Source organism: Pagrus pagrus (genome assembly GCF_965226575.1).
Source record: "Pagrus pagrus genome assembly, chromosome: 19".
Classification (NCBI taxonomy): Eukaryota; Metazoa; Chordata; class Actinopteri; order Spariformes; family Sparidae; genus Pagrus; species Pagrus pagrus.
In genome coordinates this window covers 22840938-22866107 of record NC_140203.1, presented here as the reverse complement: position 1 = coordinate 22866107, position 25170 = coordinate 22840938, and the positions used below count along the sequence as shown (strand labels likewise).

The following is a 25170-nucleotide window of genomic DNA, read 5'->3' as shown; positions in this document are numbered from 1 at the left end:
AAACAACCTTTACATTCTTCTGCATACACTTTTTCTCTTTCAGTTGTGTTGCTGCATTGACATTTTTGTTTCGGTTTTAGTTTTACACAACTCTCAGGGTTCACATGTGTGCCTTTTAAAACATGGACCAATTGCAGCTGTGTTAGTGCCAGATGGCACAAATACTCAAGTCTCAAACACAAAACATCTGGTTTATATCTCTGCAGCCGGGAAACTCCAGAATTTCCCGTAACAATGAGGGACGAGAGGGTTATGTAAGAATGTTAAGTGCAGCTATGTTTTCTGATTTATTATTAAAAACAATAAGTAGTATTTAGACATGTTATTGGACACCGATTGGCCAATGCAGGTTATAAAAAAAGGTTTCCCATGAAGCATTACAGGGGGAGGCTTTATATTGTTGCTGCCGCTCAGACACAAGCCTCAGGTTAGATTCAGCTCTGTCTGCAGAGCAGAGCCGACTCAGTGAAAAGAGTCTTGTCTGCCCAAATACACAAACACAGGAGCTACTACAGTGTATGCTTTAATATTTGCTGAGGAGGACGTCAACACACGTGGTGAGTCAGATTTTGCTCTGCTTAAATATTGCAAAAATAAAAACTAAATTTTGATAACACTTAATAGTATTTAAAACTGCAGCATGACTTTTTGTTGCTTTGCACAAGTAGTTATTCATTCTTTTTTGTCATTTTCTCTTTTTTATATGTGAAACTCTAAATTCCCTATTTATTTATAAAATGTGCAAAAACTAAAACTGTGCATGTGTGCATCAAAAATATATTCATATGATATATATAATGTATACAAGGTAGTTTTGCACAAAAAAACTTTTGCAACAGCATTTGATGAACCCCTTTAATATTTACAAGAACAACATTTTTCTGTGGGGAATAGTACTGCAGCATGTATCTGCCCTGAGTACAGTAGATTCTAAGGTGTAGGTTAAACATATAATATATATGATTTTTTAATTAAATTATTTAATCCAACTAGACATGCCTTATATATTTTGTTGAGTTGTGTGCTTACATTATCCCACAAGTTTCCAACACTGTCCAAACACAGAGAGAGTTTACCCATGGTAACACTGTGTTTCAATAAAACTTCAACATTTTTGTCTGAGATAGATTTTTTCAATAGCGGTGGTGGTTGTTTAATGGTGTGTTCACCACCAGCATAGTTCATTTTCACCTAGACTCACTCATGCGAGTGTACCGTGTTTATGCAGCCCAAAACAGCCAAATTACTTTATTGTACACAAGTAACAGCACGCTCAGAGGGTGTGTGTCTGTCTGTTTGAATTCAGGTCAACCTCTTAGTGTACTCAGCACTCACCAGAGACTCAGCTCTCTCTCTTCTTTTCCCCCCTCTCCTCTCTGTAACGTTATGTTCAGTGACTAAAGTAACATTTCCCCTCCAGCTCCAGTCGGCAGTCAACATTACAGAACATAAACACCCAACAATGGAGGTCATCTCCGCATACCACTGCTGCAGTCAGGTTGATAAACAGGAGTGAAGCTAAATCTACTTTATAATCCCAAAAGCAGTCTCAGCGCTGTCTTTATAGGTGCACGTCTCCAGATCAGAGCAGAATCTGATGTGACTCTGAGTGTTTATTCCTCCAGAAGATCTGGCTCTGATTCTTTCCTCCAGAGATGGAGTGTGGGCCTGCTATACCCCTCCTAAAACCTCAAATTCATAAAACAGAAGAAAAATGAAATAATTAACTGATTTTTGGCAGATGTTGACTCTCATGTCTTGGTGATCAGATTATCTTCAGAGGAGGTGAGACCAGTTTGAACTTCCCTAATGGCTCCTTCCACCCGGGTGGTCCAGCTGCTACAGCTCCTCAGCTGCATATCAGCTGGCCTGGCCTGTTTCTGTGAGCGGTACCCCTGGGGGTCCTGGTCCGCCTGCTCCAGTACCTGCAACTACGGTATACAGTACAGACAAAGGTGAGACTGCACAGATAGAAGTCAGACACAGCACGTACACAGGTTGGACAGCATAGACAGATGGGTTTTGCTGCCACAGTTAGGACAAGGCATTTTGTGTTGTGAATTTATCAACTGAAACTGCTGTGAAAATATAGCTAAAGAAATTGTGAAATAAAGAAATCAAGAACCATTATTTCCATTTCTTCTGCTGTTGTCAGTTGTTGTGAAACACAAATACCTCTTTGTGCAGATAATGTGACCAATTAAAGTGACTTTCATACTTTTTTGACAGGAATTTTCAGTATGATAATTATTACTATAAGAGCAGCTGTGGTTACCTGTGTAAGAGCCAGGACAGCAGATCCTGTAACCAGCAGGCCTGTCCGATCAACTGCCTGCTGACAGAGTTTGGCCCTTGGTCCGACTGCTCGCCCTGCGCCAGGAAAAAGGCAAGACACAGAGATCTACTGAAAACAAAAAAGTGTTTTTTCCTGGTTTCAAAGGCTGCATTACAGTAAAATTATGACATTTTACCAGAAGGTCCTACTTGTGCTGATACCTTACATTACCTACACTGTCATAATATCCATATAACTGATGATTATTCATCAAAAATCTCACTATCGTGACATTTTGTGAATTGAAGATCACTAAGGTGGTAACTGGTTACATTTTGAAAGTGCAAGAGATTTGAGTTCAATGAATCAAAATCTGAACCTGTCTGGCTCACATGTCCCTGCCACAGTTTCGGACGCGGGGTGTCCAGAGGCCGTCCCAGTTTGGTGGATCAGCCTGCAGTGTGGAGCTGACAGAGGAGAGACCCTGTATCCCCTCCAAAGAGTGCATGTTACCACCTATCGACTGCAAAGACAACTTTAAGTGTACTAATGGTAAGTCGACAACAAATGTGTGTAAAATTTTTATTGTAAGAATAATTCTAATCACAATTTTTCCAGCTGACAGAGGGAAACGAATCAACATCTTTTCAGTCACAGGCCCAAATCTTTAATACCTGCTGTCTTCTGTCACAACACAAACACACACACACACACACACACACACACACACACACACACACACAGACACACATAGACATAGACACATACCAACATTTGATCATCTTCAAAGCATCCTCTCTGCTGCAGGACGCTGCATTGACCCGACGCTGACATGCAACAGGCAGAACGACTGTGGAGATAATTCTGATGAGAGAGACTGCGTCGACTACAAAATTGTGTGTCCAGTGGAGAAGAGAGTGGCCCCCGGGTCTGACCTGGTGGGAAACGGGTAAGCGAAAGTTTAAAAGGTCACTGCTGAGGTTAACAACTCCAGTTTTAATGTGAACCGACCAACTCCCAGCTGTGTTCAGAAATTGCATTCCTATCTGCCAAGTGCTCTTGTGTAACGTCCCTCCAACAACATTTCTATTAGTACGTCTTGCATTGAATTTGATATTCTTCCTGGCATGTTGCTGGACAACTGCTGCAAAGACAAAATACAATTGCACTTATAAGGGCATGACTTATAGTGGATTCTTAAAGCTGATACTGATGTCAACACTTGAAAAAAATATCAATCCATCAGCTGGCTGTGGTGATTTCTTTTATCAGTAAAATTCTGATATGGGTCTGCTGATGTATCAATGGCCTTTGGTGTTTCTTATTAAGAGTGAAAGAGATTTCGCTTGTGATTTGTGTTTGAAGGTTTGATGCTCTGTCAGAGGAGCCGAGGGGAGCGGTACTGGACAACATGTTCATGGGAGGAAGTTGCGACATCAGGAGGCCTAGTAGCACGCTACTCTACCACCGAATCCCTCACAACTTTGAGACCTTTAACATTACGGTAGTATTATTATTTAATTATATTTAATTGTACGGCCCTTCTGTAAAGCTATCCTGTTTCCAGACCGCTGAACCACCACCCACATCTCAGAAATACAAAATAGGACTTGTGTTTTGTTCACTGACCGCTGTCTCCGCAGAGACACAACCAATGAGAGCTTTGAACAGTTTAATATTGAGTGTCACATTTAATGTTTTTTCTATCATGTTGAGCCAATGTGAATAAATTAAATAACCTAGCCTTATTAAATCAAATGAACACAGACTTAAACATAAACCTTTATTTTTATTCTTTATTGTTTATTCAGTTATTACTTATAGAACTTCTACATAAACATGTTTTTCAACTGTTTGTTATTCAAGTATTATACATAAAAGTAATGCATTTCAGACTGGTTATTCTGTCTCCTGTAATAAATCACACAAATAGCTAGTGTTTTAGGCGTTATTATTATTATTATCATTTTTAAAAAAATTATTAAAAATGGGGCTGTGATCTTCCTGGGCAAAAGCCAGTATAACAGTGATAGAAAAGTAGCCACAGCACACTGGTAGCCTGGCCAATGGCCAAGACAGTGACACAACAGAGTCTCATATTGTATCCAAACTGTGCTGAATGCAGAACGAGAGCTGCCTAAACAAGCTGATGTTCGTGCAGCTCCTAGCAGCAAAGAGCATGTTGATGTAGCGTCAACAAAAGCAGCGTTTATTGCTCCAACAGACAGCCAACAAACCAAGTCTGAATGTTTTTCAAAGGGACTTCCTCTCATGTTAGCACACTGGAAAGCTTGCCACCAAACTATTGCAGTTGTGAAGGTTATGCAGACACTTCTCCCAGGGGACCACTGGACATACGACAACCACGTCTCACCCCTAGAAATGTGTTATTTTCTTTGAAATAAATACATGTTGTGAACATCAGCAAAACATCCTTTATATCGTTGATTCGCTATTGTAATGCTATATGACGTAAGCAATGGCATATTTGTCACATCCAATACAGACAACGTACAGTAATTATTTTTAAAAAATGTTCATCACTGGTTTGCAGAGAATTTCTTGTCAGCTTTGGATTTACCACTACGGATAAATACTTCAGGACAAGTAAAGTTTAGTTTTGTTGTTATTGATCTTGTTGTCATAGATCTTGAAATATAGTTGTGCTTGTAAAGGTTGGAGCTGTGGAAGACTTCAGTACCGTGCCCCAGGAGCTGCACACCCAGCCTGTCGATATGAAGACTTCCTCTTCGTCCGCAAGCAGCGACGGCCCTGGAAATAGAAATGGGTTTTTCTTCCTTTTCTTCCCCTTTTTTTTCTACAGTGGGGGATTTAAGTCACACAAGATCTCTAACAAGGAGGCTTTTGAGGCTTCAAAGAAAGTAGTGAGTGACCCAAACGAAACACACATACATTTGTAATAATATTGTTTGCTTCAATGACATAAGCCTAACCTTAACATAAAAAGCTGAGGACCAGACAAAACGGTCCTCACTCTCACTGCATGATGGTCACATGGTCCCCACAAAGATATCAGAACAACTGCAAACACACACACACATCTATCTGTTCAAATGCACAACCATTGCTCATTGCACCTAACTCTTCTTAATCCTTTCCTACCTTTTTTTTGTCATTTTCTATCTTTCCCTTCCGTAGGACTCCAAGTTTTTCCGGGTGCACCAGATTCTGCCCGTGTCCACGTACAAGGTGAGGGACCAGGAGGACCTCGTCCTGTCACTGCCTTTCCTCCAGTTTCTTCACGCTCTACCTCTCGATTACAACTACGCACTCTATAGGGACATCTTCCAGCGCTTCGGGACTCACTACTATGGCTCAGGAACGCTGGGAGGCCACTATGACCTGTTGTACCAGTACAACCGAGAGGAACTCAAAAGTTCAGGTACAAAAAAATACTAAAAAATGTTTGAACTTTGGAAATTGGTGCTGGCTCTGGCTTTTGGAGGACAAATAATATTCCGAGAATCTCATCCTGTTCAAAGCTAATAATTATGAGGTTTGGTTAAAAAAATTTGAAACACAAGAAACCCTAAATGAGTGGACTGTCATTGAATAAACAGAACTTGAGAAAAAGTGCTTTCCCTGTAATATGACCTGTTTTATTGTTTTCAGTTACTTCATTTCTGCTTCATGTTGCTCTACATTCTTCCTCTTCAGGTCAAACAGAGGAGCACCTCATGGACTGCCTGGGCAGAGAGACCTCCTGGTCTGTTATAATCTACTCTTATCACAGAAGTGAAAATCGGTGCTCCAACAACAAGATGACTGAGAAATATCAAGGTGTCAAAATCTCCTCGGAAGCACACCTTGTTTATCCTATGCTACTGTAACTGTTACTGCTACTGCTCACCCTGTGATTCCTTTGTTTAAATCTTAAATATTTCTTTGATCCAGGCTCGTTCATTCAGGCATCAGAGAAGTCTTTCTCAATGGTGAAAGGTGGTCGAGTCAGAGAGGCAGCAGCTTTGGCCTGGGAGAGGCAGGGCTCAGCTCCGGACCAAACAGCCTTCAAGAACTGGGCCAAGTCTGTTCTTGAAAACCCTGCTGTGGTCCAGAGCAAGGTTAAATCCCTCAAGACTGAAATGTCTTCAATCTTGCAGAAAAAAAAAAGGTTATTTAACTACAAAAAGCTGATGTCGCATTTATGACTGTGTGCGTTTGTCCAGGTGCTTCCCATCATTGATCTGGTTCGGGGGATCCCGTGTGCTGTCACAAAGAGGAGACACCTGAGGAAGGCCCTCCTGCAGTACTTTGATGAGTTTGATACCTGCAAGTGTGCTCCCTGCCCCAACAATGGCAAGCCAGTTCTCTCCGGGACAGAATGCAAGTGTCTTTGCCAAACAGGCACATTTGGCACTAACTGTGAGACAAGAGCTCCTGACTACACTTCAGGTACATCTGCAGCACACAATATGTTCGGTATTCAGTCATGAGAAAGCTGTTGCTGGGTGATGAATGAAAAAAAAGGTAGACAACAAAAGCACAGTGTTTTATAGTGGCCTGAGTCACTGTTTTTTCCCACTGTGATTTTCCTTTTCCTTAGCTTAGCCTGGATAATTTAACAATATTGCTTATATGTTAATGTCATAACCTTCAGTTTTAAATATTGTTTCTGATAACTGAGTTTTTTTTCCAACAATTTGATGTGTTGAAAGGATAACTATCAGCCTTGGACACCATAGCTATGGGAAAGAAGCTAGAGGTGTAAACTATTGTTGAAAGCAAATTAAAAAAGGCTTTTACTCACAGTTGGGAGAGGAAACGAACTCCATAGCTGACAAATGAATCCAAAATTCACCTAGCTGTATTATCTTTTATAGCAACAAAACATTTCTACAGCCATGCTCGAATGAGGCTGTACATAGGCACAGATGTGCTTTGAACTAAATGCTAATCTCAGCATGCTAACATGCTCATAGTGACAATGCTATTATGCTGGTGTTTAGTAGATATAATGTTTACCCTGTTCACCATCCTAGAATGTATTTGCTAATGTTTGCACCAAACACAAAGTAGCCTACAGCTGAGGCTGATGGGAATATCCTTTCAGCAGGCATATTTAAAAATTTATAAACTACTGTTGGATAAAGGTGAAGTTTTGGGCAGATGATGGCACTAGATGAAGAGTCATCCTCAAGGGAGTGTCATGGCACAAAATTCAATCAATCACGCAATCAATCTAATATTTTTGAGGCGTTTCACTCAAAACACAAATGGCACCATCACAGTGGTGCTCGAGGAAAAGCCAGAGGATCAAAGTCATTAGGATCCATCCTCTGGGGACTGGACAAACTTTGGCTCAAAATTTCAATGGCAATCCATCTGATAGTTGTCAGTTATCAATTTTATTCAATCTGGTGGACTCAAAGACGGACAGACCTACATTGCCATCCATACAATGCCATTATACCAGCATGGCTTACTAGGACAACATTTAGCTTTTGCCTGAATCCAATATGTCTGTGTGGTTGCTCATCATATGTGTGGATGCTTCAAACAGGAGGATTTGATTTCCTTCTTAGTCCTGAAGTGCTTCATCTCCAATATTGTCTTAAGAGCGTAGGTCTTCGATGCCAAATTATTGTCCAAAAATATTTTTTTGTACCAACTGTACGAACATTCTTGTGAGCCACAGTGGATTGTTGTGTGAGTTATTGAGCAAGAAACTCTGACATATCCTTCACCTCAGAAACCACCAGAGAAAATGCAGATGGGGAGGCTAACGCTCCCAATTTGCTTATACATGGCACTATAGACAGCCCTACAAGCTATTGTAGGCTCAGCTTAATATGCAACATAATTTAATATAATACATGTAGCAGGGGTCTGTTGATCAAGGAGATCTTGGACTAAGGACCTCTGCTATAGAGAAAAGGAAGTTTTTGCATTGCACCAATCACAGTGTTTTCCCTATCGGCAAAGTCAGTTTTTCCATCCCTGTGATTACTTGCTATTGATCACAGTCCTTGCAGGATCAACCCTTATGATTTTTCCTCTGTCACCATCATCAGACCAGAATTAATAGAGAAATCAAACTCTATCAAGCTGATTGCCAAGAAAAGTACTATTCGCTTTCATGCTCCCCATAGGATGATACATTTTATGACCTTTCTCTTAGTATCTCTCTCAGGATGAAATTCAAATGTTTAGCTCCACTACTGGTGGAAATATTCTAAAACTTACATGTTCATCAATATATTCATGGATCTGTCCAACACTATAGTATAATGTGAAGAACACTGCAGCCTGTATATGGCTTCTAGCAGTACTATAAGATGGAATTCTGTACTACATACTGATTCTAACGGGAAACATGGTTTTGGTGTGTAATATACACAGAGAAAGTGGATGGTTACTGGAGCTGCTGGGGGCCGTGGAGTAATTGTGGAAGCTCAATGAAGAAACATCGAACGAGGCGGTGTAATAATCCCGCCCCCCTCAGAGGAGGAGAACCCTGCGAGGGAGTTGACAGACATGAGGAATCATGTCACATCTCCATCTTCACAAAGTAGGATCACTGAAATGTTGACATCTCTAACACGGTTACTATATATGTGTGCAGCCACCTGCTGCTGCTACAGACATTAAAACTCAAATATACAAAATGTCTAGGTTGTATTTTGTCTTTACAAAGTGCTGATGGATTTACTGTATGTTCTGGTTCATGTTTTCGTGTTCAGACAGGAGACCTGTGACAACGATGATGACTTCACTGAGGGCTGGGTTGAGGAGCTGCCTCCTGGTGTGGAGGGCTGTGTGAGGCCTAAGAGTCCTGACAACAGCTTCCTCAGGGTAAAGACCAACAGTCAAGCCTGTAGGTAGTGATAGAAATGCATGAGAGAGAGAGAGAAGCTGCAGTTCACCGAGACAGTTTCAAAAAAATTATTTAGAAAACTCACTTCTCTAGTCTCACCTTCTTTTTATATAGAGGCTTACTACTGCCAGGAAAATAATTACATCCATTTTTTTGTTGTCATTTATTTACTTATATGTCCGTCTGTAATGTTCCATTTGACAATTTATGTATCATTTGAGGTCATCAGGGTTATCCAGGGTTATTAGGTAATTGTAGGATCCAGTGTTTTTGGATCTTGACCAATCCTAGCGATTTAAAGTCTGGATATCTTGGCCTGCATTGCATTCCTTTTGACCACTTGTTTTTTTAATTCAGTTTCTGTCCTATTACAGTTGTTAATTTTGCCCGCCAGAAATACATACATGACCTTGTCGTCATGCGTCCTGTAAACAGCGGAAGGAAAGCAAAATAGCATTAAAACTAAGATGCCTCTTTCTTTCACTCACTTTCAAGCAAATGCACAAACTAGCCAGATCAATAGTACAGAAAGTGGTGGTGTTCATACTGCTGTTGTCCACAGGGGCCGCCAGAATCAACACAAATGCAAGTTCCTCATAGCTGCTTTAATTAAAAACAGTGTAAGCAGTGTGACACTTAAAGTTTAAAGTCCAACCCACCGAGCAGAAGCAGCTCTGATAAGGTCCTGTTTTAGTAACATACCAGAATCAATATGTCACAAGATACTGATGATTAATTATCTTTAATTATACCATATTACACCATCCGAGAAAGGGTTGTAGAAGTTGAAGGAAGATAATTAGTTCTATGAAAATTAAAGAAAGATGCCCAGGAGGGTTTACATCTCTTGCATTTATTAACTTCCTCCTCTCATAGAAAGCAAAGCAGTATTATAGCTATGGTGAGGATGAGGAGTTCAAGTGCTACACTGGATTTGACCTGGAGGGTTTTCAGTACATCAACTGTCTTCCTGATGGGACGTGGAGTCAACCAAGTGGACAATGCATCAGTAAGTCTGTTTTCTCAAAAGACAAGTGAACTCTGACGAGTACATGTCTCTTTAATTTCTTGTAACATCGTTCTCCACAAATACAAGTTACTAAAATCTGTCCTCCTGTTCCTTTAGGGAAGGTGTGCCTTCCTCCTGACATCCCTGATAGCATGACACTGTACCCTAACAAGGATGAGTACAGAGTAGAGGACTCAGTGGGTTTGAACTGTAAGGAGCCCGGCATGGTGCCAAAGCCGCAAGGCAGCTACAAATGCGGCAACAGTCTCACCTGGGAGCCTCCATTACCTGCTGACCTACACTGTACTGATGGTAAAGTTTCACATCCAGTATTTTCCACACAGGTGTGTCCCAGGGGAGAGATTCTAATGGTTCTTGCAATTATGACATTTTAATTGAACACATCAGTCTAATGTGTCTGTTCGTACAGACTTTGATGAGCAAAAAACATATTTGTGAATATTTGAGTAAGATAAGTACATTAATAGGTTTTTTAAAACCAAAATAATCCCACACTTCAGTGATAGTTCAAGTAAATGTGTCACCTACAGCAACACAGTCACATAAACACAGATATTAAAGGAACAGCTCACCCAAAAATGAAAATTCAGTCAAGTCAGGTGAAGTTTCATAGTTCACACTACATTTCTGGAGCTTCACAGCAAAAACAGTGTTGCAGCATTTTACATTTTAAAACAAGCCCCCGTCTACTTCAGTTGTTTAGGAGAATGCACCAGAAATGTTTTGTGGACTACGAAACGTCACTCGACTTTCTATCGACATGGGGGTGAGAAGATAACGACTGAATGTTCATTTTTAGTGAACTTTTCCTTTAATTTCTGTGTCATGTAAAACTAGATGAGTAGTGTATGTACAATATACAGCACAAGAGTTTTCAGTAACCATGTTATAATCTACTGATAATATTTTAATGTTACAATCACTCCACATGTCAGCTGTTTAGAGTGGACAATAAAAGTATGCTGCAGAAAAATAAAATGAAAAAACAGTCCAAAATACACGTCCGATTCCGCATCTCTAATAAACACACAGCTATATACATATCCTTTTCAATGGGAGGCAGCCAGGATGGTCAACACACAGCGGGTGAGACAATTGGGGCTAATGTTTGCATGAAATACTCTACTGTATAAATCATCTGTGCATTTCCTCCGTGTAGTGGAGCCGTTTGTTCCTGACAGTCAGTGCCGTCCAGGAGAGAAACTACAGGGCTCAGAATGTGTCTGTATTCAACGGGAGAGCTGCATGTGAGTTTTTATAACTTACTTTATTATAGTTCTCTTGTAATGATGCCTTTTTTTAGAAGGATTTTCAGTTGCAATTTATATATGAATTATGATATATCAAAAAGTGTTGGTTTTTTTTGGATGCACTTCTGCACATTAACTCGTTTTTGTGGGAATTAATCAGAAAACCACTCTCTGTGAGATGTTGTATACATGGGGAATTTAACAGTGATGTGAAAAGTATCCAACAGTCACACTTATGTAAAAGTAAAGCTATCTCACTAAAATATCACTGTAGTCAGAGTGAAAGTCACCCATATGAATAGTACTTGAGTAAAAGCTTTTACAAATCTGATATGAAATGTACTTATCAAAAGTACAAAAGTAAATTTATGGCAATAAATATACAAATTATACATATATTCACATGTACAGTACAGTGTGTATAGTGTATACTATGAGTCCACCGGCTTGGCTCATAATCGGATATTGATATATTGATAATAATTTTCAGTTATCAGAGAGACCAAAAGATACTTAAAGACAACATCCTCCCCAGCCACAGTGTGTTCACCCTGCTGCCGTACCACCAGACTACAGAGCAGCTTCTTTCCTCAGGCTGTGAGAACTCATCCTCAACACTCCACCATGAATAATAGTTTTTCTTGTGTAGCATGCAGGGACTACAACTTACATTTCATTGTACAACCCTGTGTCGAAGAATCACAAATAAACCTCAAACCTTTCTGATTATTGGAATCAGTGTTTTTTTTCCTTTTAGATTTCCTATAAAGATAGAGAATATTTTGTAGTTGAGTGGAAATATGAAGTGTGTGTGTGTGTGTGTGTGTGTGTGTGTGTGTGTGTGTGTGTGTGTGTGTGTGTGTGTGTGTCCATGCAGTGCACAGCGGGAGAATCTCTGTATCCTGAACGTAGACCTCGGCGTCACCGTGCCGATGTCCCTCTGCTCCTTCCACGCTGGGCTTTGCCACAATGATCCGCTCTTCTATGTCAGCGAGGGCCCGTGTGATGCCGATGATCTGAACCGACTGGAGTGGGCCAAGTTCAGAGCCAAAATGGCCAATAAGAGCTCTGTTCAGGAGCCCTGTGATGTTGACACTTGTTATGAATGGGAGACCTGCTCTGGTGAGTTTGTGTGACATGAAACCATGTGTTAGTCACTTTGTTGTTTAATGTGGTTTAGCTTTAATTATTTATCGTAATAGATTATAAAATTCTATTTTTTTTCCAGCCTGGGTCTTGTTCTTGATAAGATTTTAATGTACACCCACTATATCAAGATTATTTTCACATCTGTCCTCAGTATCTAAGAAGTGTGAGTGCAAAGCTGCTCGGAATTGCCCAAGACTGCGAAACCACACGTTCTGTGTGAAGCTGACCAAGAGCCAGAGGATTCGAGCTATGGACCTTTGCTCTATGGCCGCCCTCAAATGTGCCAGCTATGAGCTTGAGATTCTCAATGAAGGTGAATGTGAGTCCAGATAATCATTCTAAAGTGCTGTTAAACCAAACCTCTGACTTCATCGTTCCTTTTCAAGTATATTGTGCACCAGAACTAGTGAATTAGAGACATTATAGACATTAGCACTCCTGCTCTGTGTTATTATTTTAAAAATTACAGCATATTATTAAAGGAAACTTGACTGGCAAGCAGGTATACTGGGGTTTAAGCACTCTACACAATTCAGAACCAAAGTTTCACCTAAGGGGTAAATGGGAACGCAAAGAGCATCACTAGATGGATATGAAACGGGTGGTTTAGGATGCACTTGTGTGCTTGGATGTTCTACAGTGCATTTTCAGAGCCTGTTTTATGAAAAGGCACTAGATGGCAGCAAACTGTTTTTTTTTAAAGTGTATTTTCAGTGTTTCACCAAGTTTGATATGAAAATACCGAATGGGATGCAAACATGTATCATAATGCCACCTAAACAGTCAGATTTGCACAAAATTTGGTCAATCTGGGATGTGATATTTACATGTGGGGTGTTCATATTAAATTTGTGATTATAGACCAAAAGTTACAAGCAAAATCCTGCACATTGTCTAACTTGAAGAATTACATTTATTTACAAGTGGGAAACCACTGCATATTTTTGACAAGGGACCACAGCGTTTCAACATTCACAACCACATTTGTCTTTGTGTTGTTTCTGGTGACAAAAATGGTATTTTAGGTCAAAACATGATCTTTGTCGAACCCCAATCAAGTTCAGACCATGAGCACAACATACAATTGAAACTTGAACCTAAAGAAATGTAAAGTTGAAACATGTATTGCAACATTTATTCTGGCGACTGGGTTGATACTGAAATTCTGGAGGATAAAGAGGATAAAATATCAAATCTGGTGACATTTGAACAGCAATTTAACAAAAAACAACCCTGAGAAAACAGGAACAATGTGTTACAGTGCCACATATGTTGGATTTGCAATAAGGATTGGTTTACCGTGTGACATCATTTGTTTTTTAAAAAACATTTAAACTTTTGATTCATTTGATCATTTTTGACACCAAATTCGTCAAAAGTTGATTTCACATATTTTGCTTGTGATTGCGGCCCTACCCAGCTGGCCACCAACATCATTAGACGCGGATACTTGACTGAATGTAGGCTGTGACATCAGGTGGCAAAAAAAAGTTGGTCTAAATGTTGGAGGTTGATGTCAGCTCAACGTTGGGTTTTGGTGGATATCTGATTTTGAATTCTGACCAGAATTTAACATCTATCCAACGCTGGACATTTTTTCCAACTAAACCTTGTTTACCAAAGTTGGAGTCCTATGTCTTTCTGATGTTACACAGACGTGCGGTGCCGGTTGGGTAAATTAGCTGCTTAACATGTGATAGACAGATTCATGAAAGTTGACATCTTTCATTTTGTGAATACTGTGCAAAGAAAACACAACTATGGTACTAAAAACAGAAATGAAATGTTGTTGATCAGTAATCAGAAACCAAAGGTAAGATTATAATTTTCCAGTCAAAACCGGACTCATTGAAATTGTTTTTGCATAGAACTGCTCAATTCTTTAAAACGTTTCACTCACTCACTCACTCACTCACTCACTCACTCACTCAGAGATACAGTAAACCCGAACTTTACCTAATTGTCTGTTGACCTGATCTGACCTACTTTTGAAGGATGGAGGAGTGAGTCAAGTCAAATTACAGGCACAGAGTGGAATATTTACACTTGCTTAATGTGCTTCACATGTAATAATAAAAAACAAAATCATGACATGGTCTGATCTTTTATTTCCAATGGAGATTTTTACTGCACCTTTTGCTCATCATTTAGGCATGTAGGCACTGATGTTCACTATTTTTCAAACTAAGACTTGGTCAACTGGGTGCTAGTGCTAAACACCTTACTTTGCCTTTCCTCCACATCAGAAAATAAGATATTCTGTAACACAACATGATTGTCATTAATTTGCAGATCTACATCTATACAGGATTTGAAACAAAGGAACATATTACTCTGTATTTCTTGTAGTGATAGTTGACAACCCTACACACACATTTAGCAATAAAAAAAAAAGAAGCCATCAGCAATCCTGTGCAGTTGGGACCAGCAGAAGCTGGAGAGAAGGAGATATAACCAAGAAATGAACAAACTGCATTCACTGGCACTTAAACATTAAAATTTCACTCTTTTCGCACACTTCTGAGTAGCCACAACTTTTCATAAATATATTTTTTAATTAGATTTTCCAAAACTAGGGTGACAGCTATGATGGCCAAGTGACCGAGTTGTAAGAAAATATCTGGTAGTTCAACAAATCCGGAGAACATAAAGTGTTTTCTGTAAAGTGTTTTATTCACATCCTCTAACAAAAACAATCTATAACCAAGGCATTTATTTAAGATTTTGTCAAAGTCTTATGTGCTTATGTCCTTCATGACAAATATAAAGACATCACAGGATGACAGAGGAACGTATTTACATCATTCAAGTTTTACAAAAAAATCTTCTTATTGTATTTACAATCAGTCACTGAGAAAACCCCAGTTCCTCCTTTATATAAACTGCTCGGTGAACTAAAACAACAGCCATCTTTATTGCGGACAAGCCTCGATACTGATGACGTTGACCTGCTCCCCAGCACACCTTCTGGCCCCAACCTCGCATTCGGTCATTGTCCTGGCAGCGCTGCCAACACCAGTGCTGACGCACAGGGGGGCGGAGCCTTCAGGGCATTGTGACACGTCCTGACAGATGCATTTTCTTGTCGATTCTAGAATTGACAAAATAATGAGGTCACAAACGTGCTTAGATTAAAGAATTAAAGGATTCAGCTTGTGAAAAAAAAAAAACCTAACCCTAACCCGCTGTAATTGTTTGCTCCAATTAAGGATTATTAGAGACATTTAAGTGCAATCACACTCTGTTTACCTAATGGATACTGGCTAAATGCTTCCCTTGTTAACAACCTGTCTGATGGTCTGATCACCCCTGTTTTTTGTCCCATTGGACTTTAATGTAGAGGTTACTACAATGTAGTTGATTGAAAAGACTAAGAAATAAAACCAAACTTATAATAAACAGAAATTATCCTCTGAAAAAGGCCCAGCAGACTCACCCTGACAGACGGTCCCCGGTTTACAGTCCTCACAGGACGTCTCGTCTGGCCAGTTACAGTCGCTGTCGCTGGCTAACGTGAAGCTGCGCCCCATACACCGCAGAGCTCCAAGCTGACAGACTCCAAGTAAACGGGGTCGAGTTGAGCCGAGTCTGGCACACAACTGCAGAGAAGTCCTACATGAAGACAATAAATGGAAACGTGCTGTGTGTTATTTTTTATTTTAAACCTTTAACCAAGCATTTCCCTGTGTGTTACTCAGAAATAATAATAATCGAAAATCATACTCACAAGCACTGAAATGGCATCTTACACACACAGTCGGTTTTTCCTACATTTTCCCACAGCTGACACTTCAGGCCACGTGGAGGTGAAGGAACTGTAGGCGCTGAGAAGAAAATACAGGAAGTAGGTTTGATGTGTGTGTACTTAACAGAAACACAGCCTTTCTGGTATGGTTCACCCTCACTGCTCTCATAGCATTATTTTTGGTTACAGCAAAATTAATACATGTGATTCATGCATTTCATACATAAATCGCACATTTATGGAACACACAATAAAAGTGGTAGCAAACTTCAGCTATTTCCTGAAGTTTTAACCATTTGTTGTGGTAAAGCATCAGGTACAGCAAGTTGTTTTGATTAAAGCTGCAGTAATTAAGTTTTTGCCACCAGTGAGCCAAAAACAAGCTGACAAAAACGCATATATTTTTCATTTTATACATTATCAACATGTATTTCTACACACCTGCTTTACAATGAGTGCTGTCTGGTGAAGGAGACCACTGCAGACTGGGACTGCACATGATCTCTGACACCTCACCATCCTGCACCGACCCCGCAGGACAGGACAGGGACACTCTGTCTCCAATCTGATAGGCTGCTTTGGTGGGCGTAGCTACAACCTCACTGTTGAGGGGAGGAATCCCACATGTGGAACCTGGAGCAGGAAGATAGGCTCTCTGAGTAAGATGTAACAACATTTTGATTGGTAGACAATAGGAACACCATTAACTGTATCTGCTCAACCAACTGATGCCTCGGTTTCACATAGCTCAGAGCATCAGAGGCGTAGGCCGGTTCATTCCCAAATAAAGTATGACTTCTAAGCGTTAAATCACCGGGATCTTCCACACAGCTTCTACATTTTTGCAAAAACATCTTTTTTTTACATCTGCTTTCAAAAGTGTTATTTGAGTTGACAGTGAGTCACTTCTGAGATATCCTGCTAATGAACGCACAATACAAAAACAAATACATAACCTCCCGGTAGAGATAATGAAGTGACAACGTACTTTTACAAACCATCGCTCCTGTCCTCCACCTTTGGTTTTCAGTGCATTCAGCCAGAGCGTGTCCACTGAGGTGATACCCGTCTGCGCAGGAGTACTCCACTATGTTTCCAACCAGGTAGAAATCTCGGGGATTCTGAGAAAAAAACACAACAATAGTAGCTACAATCAAAATTATGCACTTAATCACCCCGCCCTAAAATAATTAAAAAGCATGATTTACAATTTAAAAAATGTTTGATAACCTTTTCAGTCACTTCTTTGGAAACCAAAGAGCCTCACCTGAATGAATCCATTCCGGAGATTTGGAGGTGCTCCACATGTCTTCGGTGGGGTCACAGAGAGACTGAAACACTGAGGCTCCATTATCCTGCACACAAACAATATACAGTGAGACAACTGCAAGAAACTGTTACATTTAGTATAAAGACTCAGTTCTTGTTAAGGTTAACTCGACAAATATGTTTGTGTGTGTGCACGTGTCCTCACTTTAAATACTGGATGTCTTCGTCCTCACAAGGCTTCTGCTCCGCCCGCAGTCCGATGCAGTGCTGGCCACCTATGCTGGGGGCTGGGTTGTTGCAGCTTCGGGTCCTTGACCTCTGACCTCCAGAGCAGGCTCCCCAGGAGGACCAGCAGCTCCAGCTGCCGTGGATCACCCCTGAGAGAGAAAAAGATTCTCTTTGTTATCCCGTCCTGTTTGTGAAGCAGGTTGTCACGCTGACTGAACCCCACGCTATTACAAAAACTTCAATTTTAACCCCTTGAACCTTCTTTTCTTTTCTTTATTTTTTGTAAATCCTAGGTCAAACACTTTTCAGTTAAAGGCTCCTAAGAAATAATAAATAAAAGTTGTTTAGACCGACTTGGATTAACTTTAAACCCAGATTCAATCTTGGTACATCTTGTAATTCTAGTACACTAAATCTAAACTATACATGTTTATTATAGTGTTAGCTTTATTGCTCTGAAACATTGCATGTATCCAGGTCCAATTTCAATTTTACAACACTAATATGAGTGATTAACTTTTAATAGGTGATTGAGACAATTGGTTAAGTTGAGGCTGTTCAATTAGATTTTTCTTTTATATTTTAGAATTTATTGCATAGATGAATGTGTACACTAAGATGTAATCGTTAAAAGCAAATGGCTCAATTTAGGGGTCGATTACCTTTTTAAAAAAAATAATATTACCACTGGCATCTATATTTAATCTTACGTAGAAATAATTTATATTTCAATCTAGTTTTATCATTTTAACCCTAATTAGACCTTATAACTAATCCATTATCCCCTCAGAGTCTTTTCTTCCTTTACCTGGTTGTTCTCCAGTCACAGCCCCCCTCTCGCAGGCTTGTCCTGACGTTCCCGGCCGGCAGACGCAGCGACACACGGAGCCCGTCAGCAGTGGCTGACCGTTGTTCTGGCAGGGCCGGCAGTGACAGGGATGCTCCTCTGCCAGGTACTCCTCTGTGGCTCTCTTCAGGTGGAGCTTCTTCAGACCTGCACACTCCACTTCCTTCACCAGCTCGTACAGAGGACGCAGCTGAAGAACAAGTGTACAGTTTATTAATGTGCACATGAATGAGACATGAATGTGAGGGAGCCGATTAAGTATGCAACTATATTAAAATTTAGGCAATCGTTGGATGGTGAGGGTTTTTAAACCGATCACATCTGTCTCAGGCAGCGCAAAGTCCGAGATGTACTGTAGCATCAGTGTCCTTGAATAATATGTCAGGGTAGAACGTGTTTTGGTGGAAGATTTGGAAGTGGAGAGGTGAGTCCTGACATTAAAATGTATAAATCCTAGCTGCTTGGTTGTTTAGTTTCATATCACCAGGTTAGTGTTGGGGTAACTTGCAGTATTCAGCATGTAAGTTACGAGGTCAGAGCTTGTTGGCTGCCACAGGCTGCTATGGCCACCTGAACATGGGCGGCCACTAGCAGGCTTATACCCACTGTGAGTCTGACTACTGTCACCACAGTATATTTGCAAACATGCCAGGCTAAAATTAAAAAACTTGACAGGCATACCAAGAACAACTAAGTAAGGGTCAGTTAAGCTGGAGTTAATCACTTTGAAACATATGAGGATAGCAAATCAACACATGTATGGAAAGCATAGGTTAAGTAGTAAAAGGAATGCAGAAACGATTTGATCAGTCAGTCAAATCAATCACTCAGTAAATAGACTAGCTGTGCTGACTGTCATACCTTCTGGTTTATGACTTCAGGGAAGTCTTTGACAGATGAGGCCCAGTTGTCGTAGATCTCTCCGTTAGCCTCGGGGTTTTCCAGATTCAGAACAGACAGAGCGCCTTCAAAGGCTGGATCTCCCCCGAACACGTTGACCTTAATGGGCATCCTGTTGACGTTGTGTCCTGCAGATCAGTGGCAACAGGTTCAGCTCGACTCTTTGATGGTCACGTTTAATTCAATGTAATTATTTATTCAATCAATTCCAAACTTGGACAAAATGAAATTATACTCAGAGTATAAGTGAATACTTCTTCTTCGCACACTCAGTTGTTTGGACCCTTCACTCACCCTGACTGGATGATATAGATTTTGTCAGTTTTTCGCAGACGGTCGTGACTTTCTTCCTGAACCAACGGCGTTTAACCTTCCTCCAACACCTCTGGTAGTCCAAATCTGTGGTTTCTTTACACAAACAAGGCACAAAGATATCAAACAGTTCAATAGTCTGAAATGATCAGTTAACATGCATCAAATTGCAGTACATTGAATAGAAGAATATTTTTTTAGGAGACAGTGCTAACATGAGAAACAAAATGAGATATTTTAAAGCTTATATTGGTATTAAATTTGTATCAGTTCAATATATTTCATACACATATTGTTCATGTGTCATGACTGTTGAGTGTTGTAAAAATTAAAGCTTTATATGTGGTACTGACCAACATGGCCAATGGTAGAAACAAATTCACATGATTCCCTAAAAATATAACACATCACATTCACGCCCCTTCACATTTAATTTGCTGATATCAATAGCAGATATATTTACATCAAAAGTGCTTACCGGTAGACTTGAGTGCCTGACGGTCTACCTCCACCAAGGCTTGATATTCGCCTCCGAGGGAGCCCTCGGAGAGGTAGTGTGTGCCGTATGTCTGGAACAGCCGTCGGTAGGCAGAGTAGTCGTATGTGAGCGGCAGCGAGGACAGGGCCTTCCAGAAGCCTTGGGTCAGAGTCAGATACTGAGGGGCAGAGTTTTGGAACTGGGCCAGCTCCACTTTATTCTTCAGGATTAGAAGTCTGTAGGCCTGGATGATAGATGATGATGAAAAGATGATGTCATGCCCTTTAAGAGGGTGGATAGAAACCTTTAACCCAACTAGTGAGGCCAAGGACAGCAACATCAGGCAATTCTCAAGTTTGCCCAACAGTAAGAAGTCTAAACTAAAATGATTTGTAGAGAAGATCAGGTTACATAACTACCTTATTGTCAGTGAGCTCTTTGTGGAAAGTGCGACGGTCGTGTCCCACCAAGGCGTCCGATTGGATGTGCTGCATGTAGGACCAGGTACTATCATAGGATTCATCACTTTCTTCATTGTTCACTGTTACCTGCAGCACAAACAAAGGCACCAGAGCAACATTTGCTTATATTAGAGAAGCTGCTGTGAGAATAGCCCAACAACATATGTTATTTATTTTTGGACATGACTCTAGGGACTGCCTGTCCTGCGAGGTTAACGGAGGTACTATAAAATGAGTTTGATTAATTGGTATGTAGATAGGGCTACAAATAGATTAAATGATTACAATAAATGACTGTTTACCTCAGTATGAAAATACAGAGTATGATGAACTAATAACTACCTAGTAATATTTATACAGTATAAAATAGTATTTGCGTTTAAAGCTGCAACAGGTACTTTCATTTCTGTTGATTCTGGCGACCCCTGTGGACAAAAGTGTAATGAGCACCACTGTTTTGTGTCAAAAGATCTTGATCTGGCTAATGTGTACACATGTTAGCAAACCAACACACTGTATTTTTAATACTAATAATGAGGTTATATATTTATTTGTGACTATGTAATGACTGGGATGCATAATGACTGGGAAACAAAGTAATCTTTGCTCTAGTGCCATACTACCAGACTACAGAGAAGCTTCAGGTGACAAGCATTAATAATCGCTATAAAAACCATATAGAAATAACCAATCTTTTCATTTCAGGGTTAAACTGAGACTGTTTCATAACCAGTTAAAAACTCCTTGGAGTAATTTAAAAAATTGCCGTAGAGGAGTATGGTCCCCTCATCTGCATACTTGACCACCCAACATGGCTTACTTGTTGGTCTTACCTCAAAGTTGTACCTGAGGACGCTCTGTGGCAGTCTGAAATAGACCTTATGGTCACCACTGAACACCTTCCTGCACTGGCCTCCAAAGCTCTGGGTGTTGATCACACCTGCTCTCAGTTGGCCTGTTAACACGTCGTACCTGTAAAACATGACACAACAAAAACATTATTGTCTCTATCTCTTTGACTTCTTTTCACCCAAAACATGTCATTTACAGGATTTCTAGCTGTTGTTTAAACCTGCAACACCCAAGTTCCTGGTATTGTAGCTACTCACCCACTGCCTGTTAAGTCAGAGTTGGGAGGCGTTTTGTCAAGGTCACATGAGTAGTGGCTGCTGTCTTCTTCACAGTGTCTCTCGTCCAGACCGTCCCCACAGTCCTGGTCTCCGTTACACACCAGAGACCGGCTGATACACTGACCTGCATAAGGAAAATAAAGAGTTTACCTTTCACATTCCAAGAGACAAGTCTTTTTGAGTTACATAATGTGTATTAAAACATGGTATTTTAATGGTGACAACAGAGACATATCATGTTACATGTTAACCAAAAGCCCAAGCCTATTAATAAATAAATAAAAATGTGTAGGTATTGTAGCACAAAAAATAGCCTAGGCACATTTGCAGCATACCAGTAGAGCAGCGGAACCTGTCTCCACAGCCGGTGTCCAGGGGACATCTTCTCTGCGGGACACATGGTTGGGTTTGTGTAGCTTCTCCTGAACATGGCACACCTCCAAACTGAGCGTAGATGTCCACGTGGCGAGTCCGCACCTGAAAAGGAAGCAATTATAAACATGAAATTATAAAAGAAGTGAACAAATGAAATCATCACCAGTGGATTTATTCACTGTTTTTAGCAATTCAGAATCTCACTGGAAGGCACACAGAACACAATCTGTAATCTTTTTCTGCCTTTGAAACTCTTTTTTTATTTACCAAAATTCCATAACTTGGTTGATCAGACTTGGTTTTTACAATTCGTGTTTGGGGTTACCTTTTGGCCACTCCTCCAGGCAATGAATATACTGTAAGTCTACACAATGTCAAGTACAGAACAAGTATTTGTGTGCTCTGAAGTACCTTTGTACGGGAGCAGCCATCACACTCAGACCAGTCTCCAAAAGGCCCCCATCTGCAGTTTACAGGCTGCTGACAGCTGGAAGGAGAGGACACAATAATGTTATATTCATATCTTGAGAATTAATTGATTTATTCATTAATTGGAAACCTAAGTATGGATAATGTGGAGAAGAGAACATTTCACACAATCAAATACATTGTTATCCAAGTCATAAGTGTATGTGTGTGGGTGTGTGTATGTTTGTGTGTGGGTGTGTATGTCTGTCCGTATGTCTGTGTATGTGTGTGAGTGTGTAGGTAAATGTGTATCTGTGTGTATGTTTGTGGGGGTGGGAGGTTTGTGGTCTTCATGGTGTTTTGTATTGTTTTGTTCTGTTTTGTTTTTAACCTCTGTGAGGCACTTTGTGTTACAGTACAGTATGAAAAGTGCCATATAAATAAAGTTGATTTGATTTGATAACACTGCAGTAAGTTGTGTGGACAGCTTGTGTGGTACAGTACTGTACATGTGTACCTACCAAACTGGAGACAGAAAGGCGAGCAACAGTGCCAAAGAAGACAGACGTGCCTTCTGATCCAGCTGTACACAAAGAGGAAGAACACGGTTAACTCAACAGCAGTTATCTTCACGGCATCGAGGAAATGAGCTGTGAGCTTTCCATCTTTGCAGCATTCACCATCAATGAAGGTCCTTGTTTCTCTGTAAACTAAGTATATTTACTCAAGCACTGTACTTAAGTACAGTTTTGAGGTACTATTTCCTATCTTGAGTATTTTCTTTTTCTGCTGTCTCTGTTTTTACTCCACTACAATGATGACTTTAGTTACTTTGTAGATTCAGATTATTCTGAAATATAATCAACAATTAAATGATAATTTATTATTATGAATAAATGTAAATATTGATTGATTGATTGATCACTTGGTGAAAATCACTATATAGTAGAAAATAAGCCCCATCCTTACCAGCTGCAACATTAAAGTGATAAATGAGTACTTTTTTTTCTTTATTTACTTTATTTTACATTTAGAAGCAGGTATGTTTGTACTTTTACTTAAAGGAACAGCTCACCCCAAATCCAAAATACATATTTTATCTTACCTTCAATGCTATTTATCCATTTAGATAGTTTTGGTGTGACTTTTTGTGATCTGAATATATCGGCTTAGTTCCATCAAATTTGTTGGAACTGGATGGCACTCGGCTTGTGGTGCTCAAAGCACCAAAGAAGTACATTTGAAAAACTGAACAGCAATGTCTCTTTTTTCAGCAATCGCGACCTGGTTACTCAAGATAATCCACAGACCTTGTTGTGAGCAGTTTCATGTAGGAACTATTTTCTTTCTGCCAAACTACATGTATTTTTGGCATTATATTCAAGTCAGTGCAGACATCTCTACAGTCAATAGCTCCAAAATTCTGCAGCTCACACCAAAACAATCTAGATGGATAACTAGCACTATAGGTAAGAGGAAAACATGCATTTTTGATTTAGGTGAACTGTCCCTTTAAGTAAAAATCTGAATGCAGGCATTTTACTTGTATTTTCTACACTGTGGTGTTACTACTACTTAAAGTAAAAGTGTAGTTCCTCCACCACTGCAGACTGAACACTGTAAATGTTTTTAAGCCATTTTAACTAACAGACATTAAAATTTTAAGCTGGATAAACTCAAAGACTAATCTCACAAAAATTAAGTAAAATTGTGAAAAAAAAAAAAAAAATGTGTTGCACTGAAAACTCAAGATGTCAACTTTTCTTTCTCACAGAACCAAATCAGTACTACCCATTGTTTTGATGTAATAGTGGTCTGAAGTCTGAAAGGTGAATGTGTTGTGGAGCGTACAGTACCTTCATGATGTGCTCCTCAGAGTTCAGCCCTCTCTTCTGGTCCGGCACCACAACACTCAGGGTCATATAATCAGCACCGGGGTGATTACTCAACAGATCCCTCACGTCTGGAATTCCCACAATGAAGAAACTCATCCACCAAGTCTGAACATCTAAACTTTTACCGGGCTCAGTTCACACAATGAGTCATGGACAGTGTTCTTTTCCGAATTCAGTCCAAAGTCAGTTGGGCTTTTTTTTGCTCTTTCATTTGATGCTCAACACTGTGAGCATATTTCCAGGAAAACTGTAATAATCCTGTTTGTTTTGAGTGCTGTAGGGTTCGAGAAGCAGTGATGAATCCTGCTGTTTTGTCTGAACAGCCTGATTGGATTGCGACAGGAGCGGTTGCGTCACAATAGGTTACCCTGTTGTCAGAAGCTGAGTCAGCAAAATTGTGACAAAGGTCACAAAAATTCCCATCTTGCTCATATTTTGATGCACTGGCTCTGCTGCGCTGTAAATACAAAATGCCAGTGGAAATAACATCCACATGTTCATTTGTAATACCAGTTTTATATTTGTGCCAGAATGCAAGTATTGTTTTCAGACTGAGAGCAATCCATACTCCACATCTGTGGCT

At 40.1% G+C, this 25170-nt stretch overlaps 2 protein-coding genes across 2 annotated transcripts; one reads left to right on the top strand and one right to left on the bottom strand.

Moving 5' to 3' along the window:
* Window positions 1–415: 415 nt before the first annotated feature.
* Window positions 416–14630, top strand: c6.2 (complement component 6, duplicate 2). Its single transcript, XM_084382500.1, has 18 exons — window positions 416–557; window positions 1770–1955; window positions 2230–2386; window positions 2683–2827; window positions 3083–3224; window positions 3641–3779; window positions 4951–5160; window positions 5435–5678; window positions 5954–6076; window positions 6191–6357; window positions 6463–6688; window positions 8636–8804; window positions 8977–9088; window positions 9987–10119; window positions 10237–10431; window positions 11300–11387; window positions 12268–12512; window positions 12691–14630. Exons 2-18 carry the CDS (start codon window positions 1810–1812, stop codon window positions 12870–12872), a joined length of 2823 nt encoding a protein of 940 aa, XP_084238626.1. The 5' UTR covers window positions 416–557; window positions 1770–1809; the 3' UTR covers window positions 12873–14630.
* Window positions 14631–15216: 586 nt separating this feature from the next.
* Window positions 15217–24569, bottom strand: LOC311274849 (complement component C7-like). Its single transcript, XM_084382848.1, has 18 exons — window positions 24549–24569; window positions 23214–23275; window positions 22696–22771; window positions 22245–22386; window positions 21889–22033; window positions 21613–21751; window positions 20738–20866; window positions 20319–20562; window positions 19823–19936; window positions 19490–19656; window positions 18590–18818; window positions 17759–17930; window positions 17552–17639; window positions 17273–17405; window positions 16726–16917; window positions 16267–16363; window positions 15976–16151; window positions 15217–15630 (listed from the first exon to the last, which is right to left on the bottom strand). Exons 1-18 carry the CDS (start codon window positions 24552–24554, stop codon window positions 15452–15454), a joined length of 2490 nt encoding a protein of 829 aa, XP_084238974.1. The 5' UTR covers window positions 24555–24569; the 3' UTR covers window positions 15217–15451.
* Between the last annotated feature and the right edge of the window lie 601 nt (window positions 24570–25170).

Coding starts and splice junctions, on each gene's coding strand:
- c6.2 (XM_084382500.1), top strand. CDS start 1,810: ATGGCTCCTTCCACCCGGGTGGTCCAGCTGCTACAGCTCCTCAGCTGC. Junction 3,780..4,950: donor TTGAGACCTTTAACATTACG/GTAGTATTATTA, acceptor GTGCTTGTAAAG/GTTGGAGCTGTGGAAGACTT. Junction 6,358..6,462: donor CTGCTGTGGTCCAGAGCAAG/GTTAAATCCCTC, acceptor GCGTTTGTCCAG/GTGCTTCCCATCATTGATCT.
- LOC311274849 (XM_084382848.1), bottom strand. Junction 18,819..19,489: donor CTGAAGTCATAAACCAGAAG/GTATGACAGTCA, acceptor CTTGTTCTTCAG/CTGCGTCCTCTGTACGAGCT. Junction 16,152..16,266: donor AAGATGCCATTTCAGTGCTT/GTGAGTATGATT, acceptor GTCTTCATGTAG/GACTTCTCTGCAGTTGTGTG.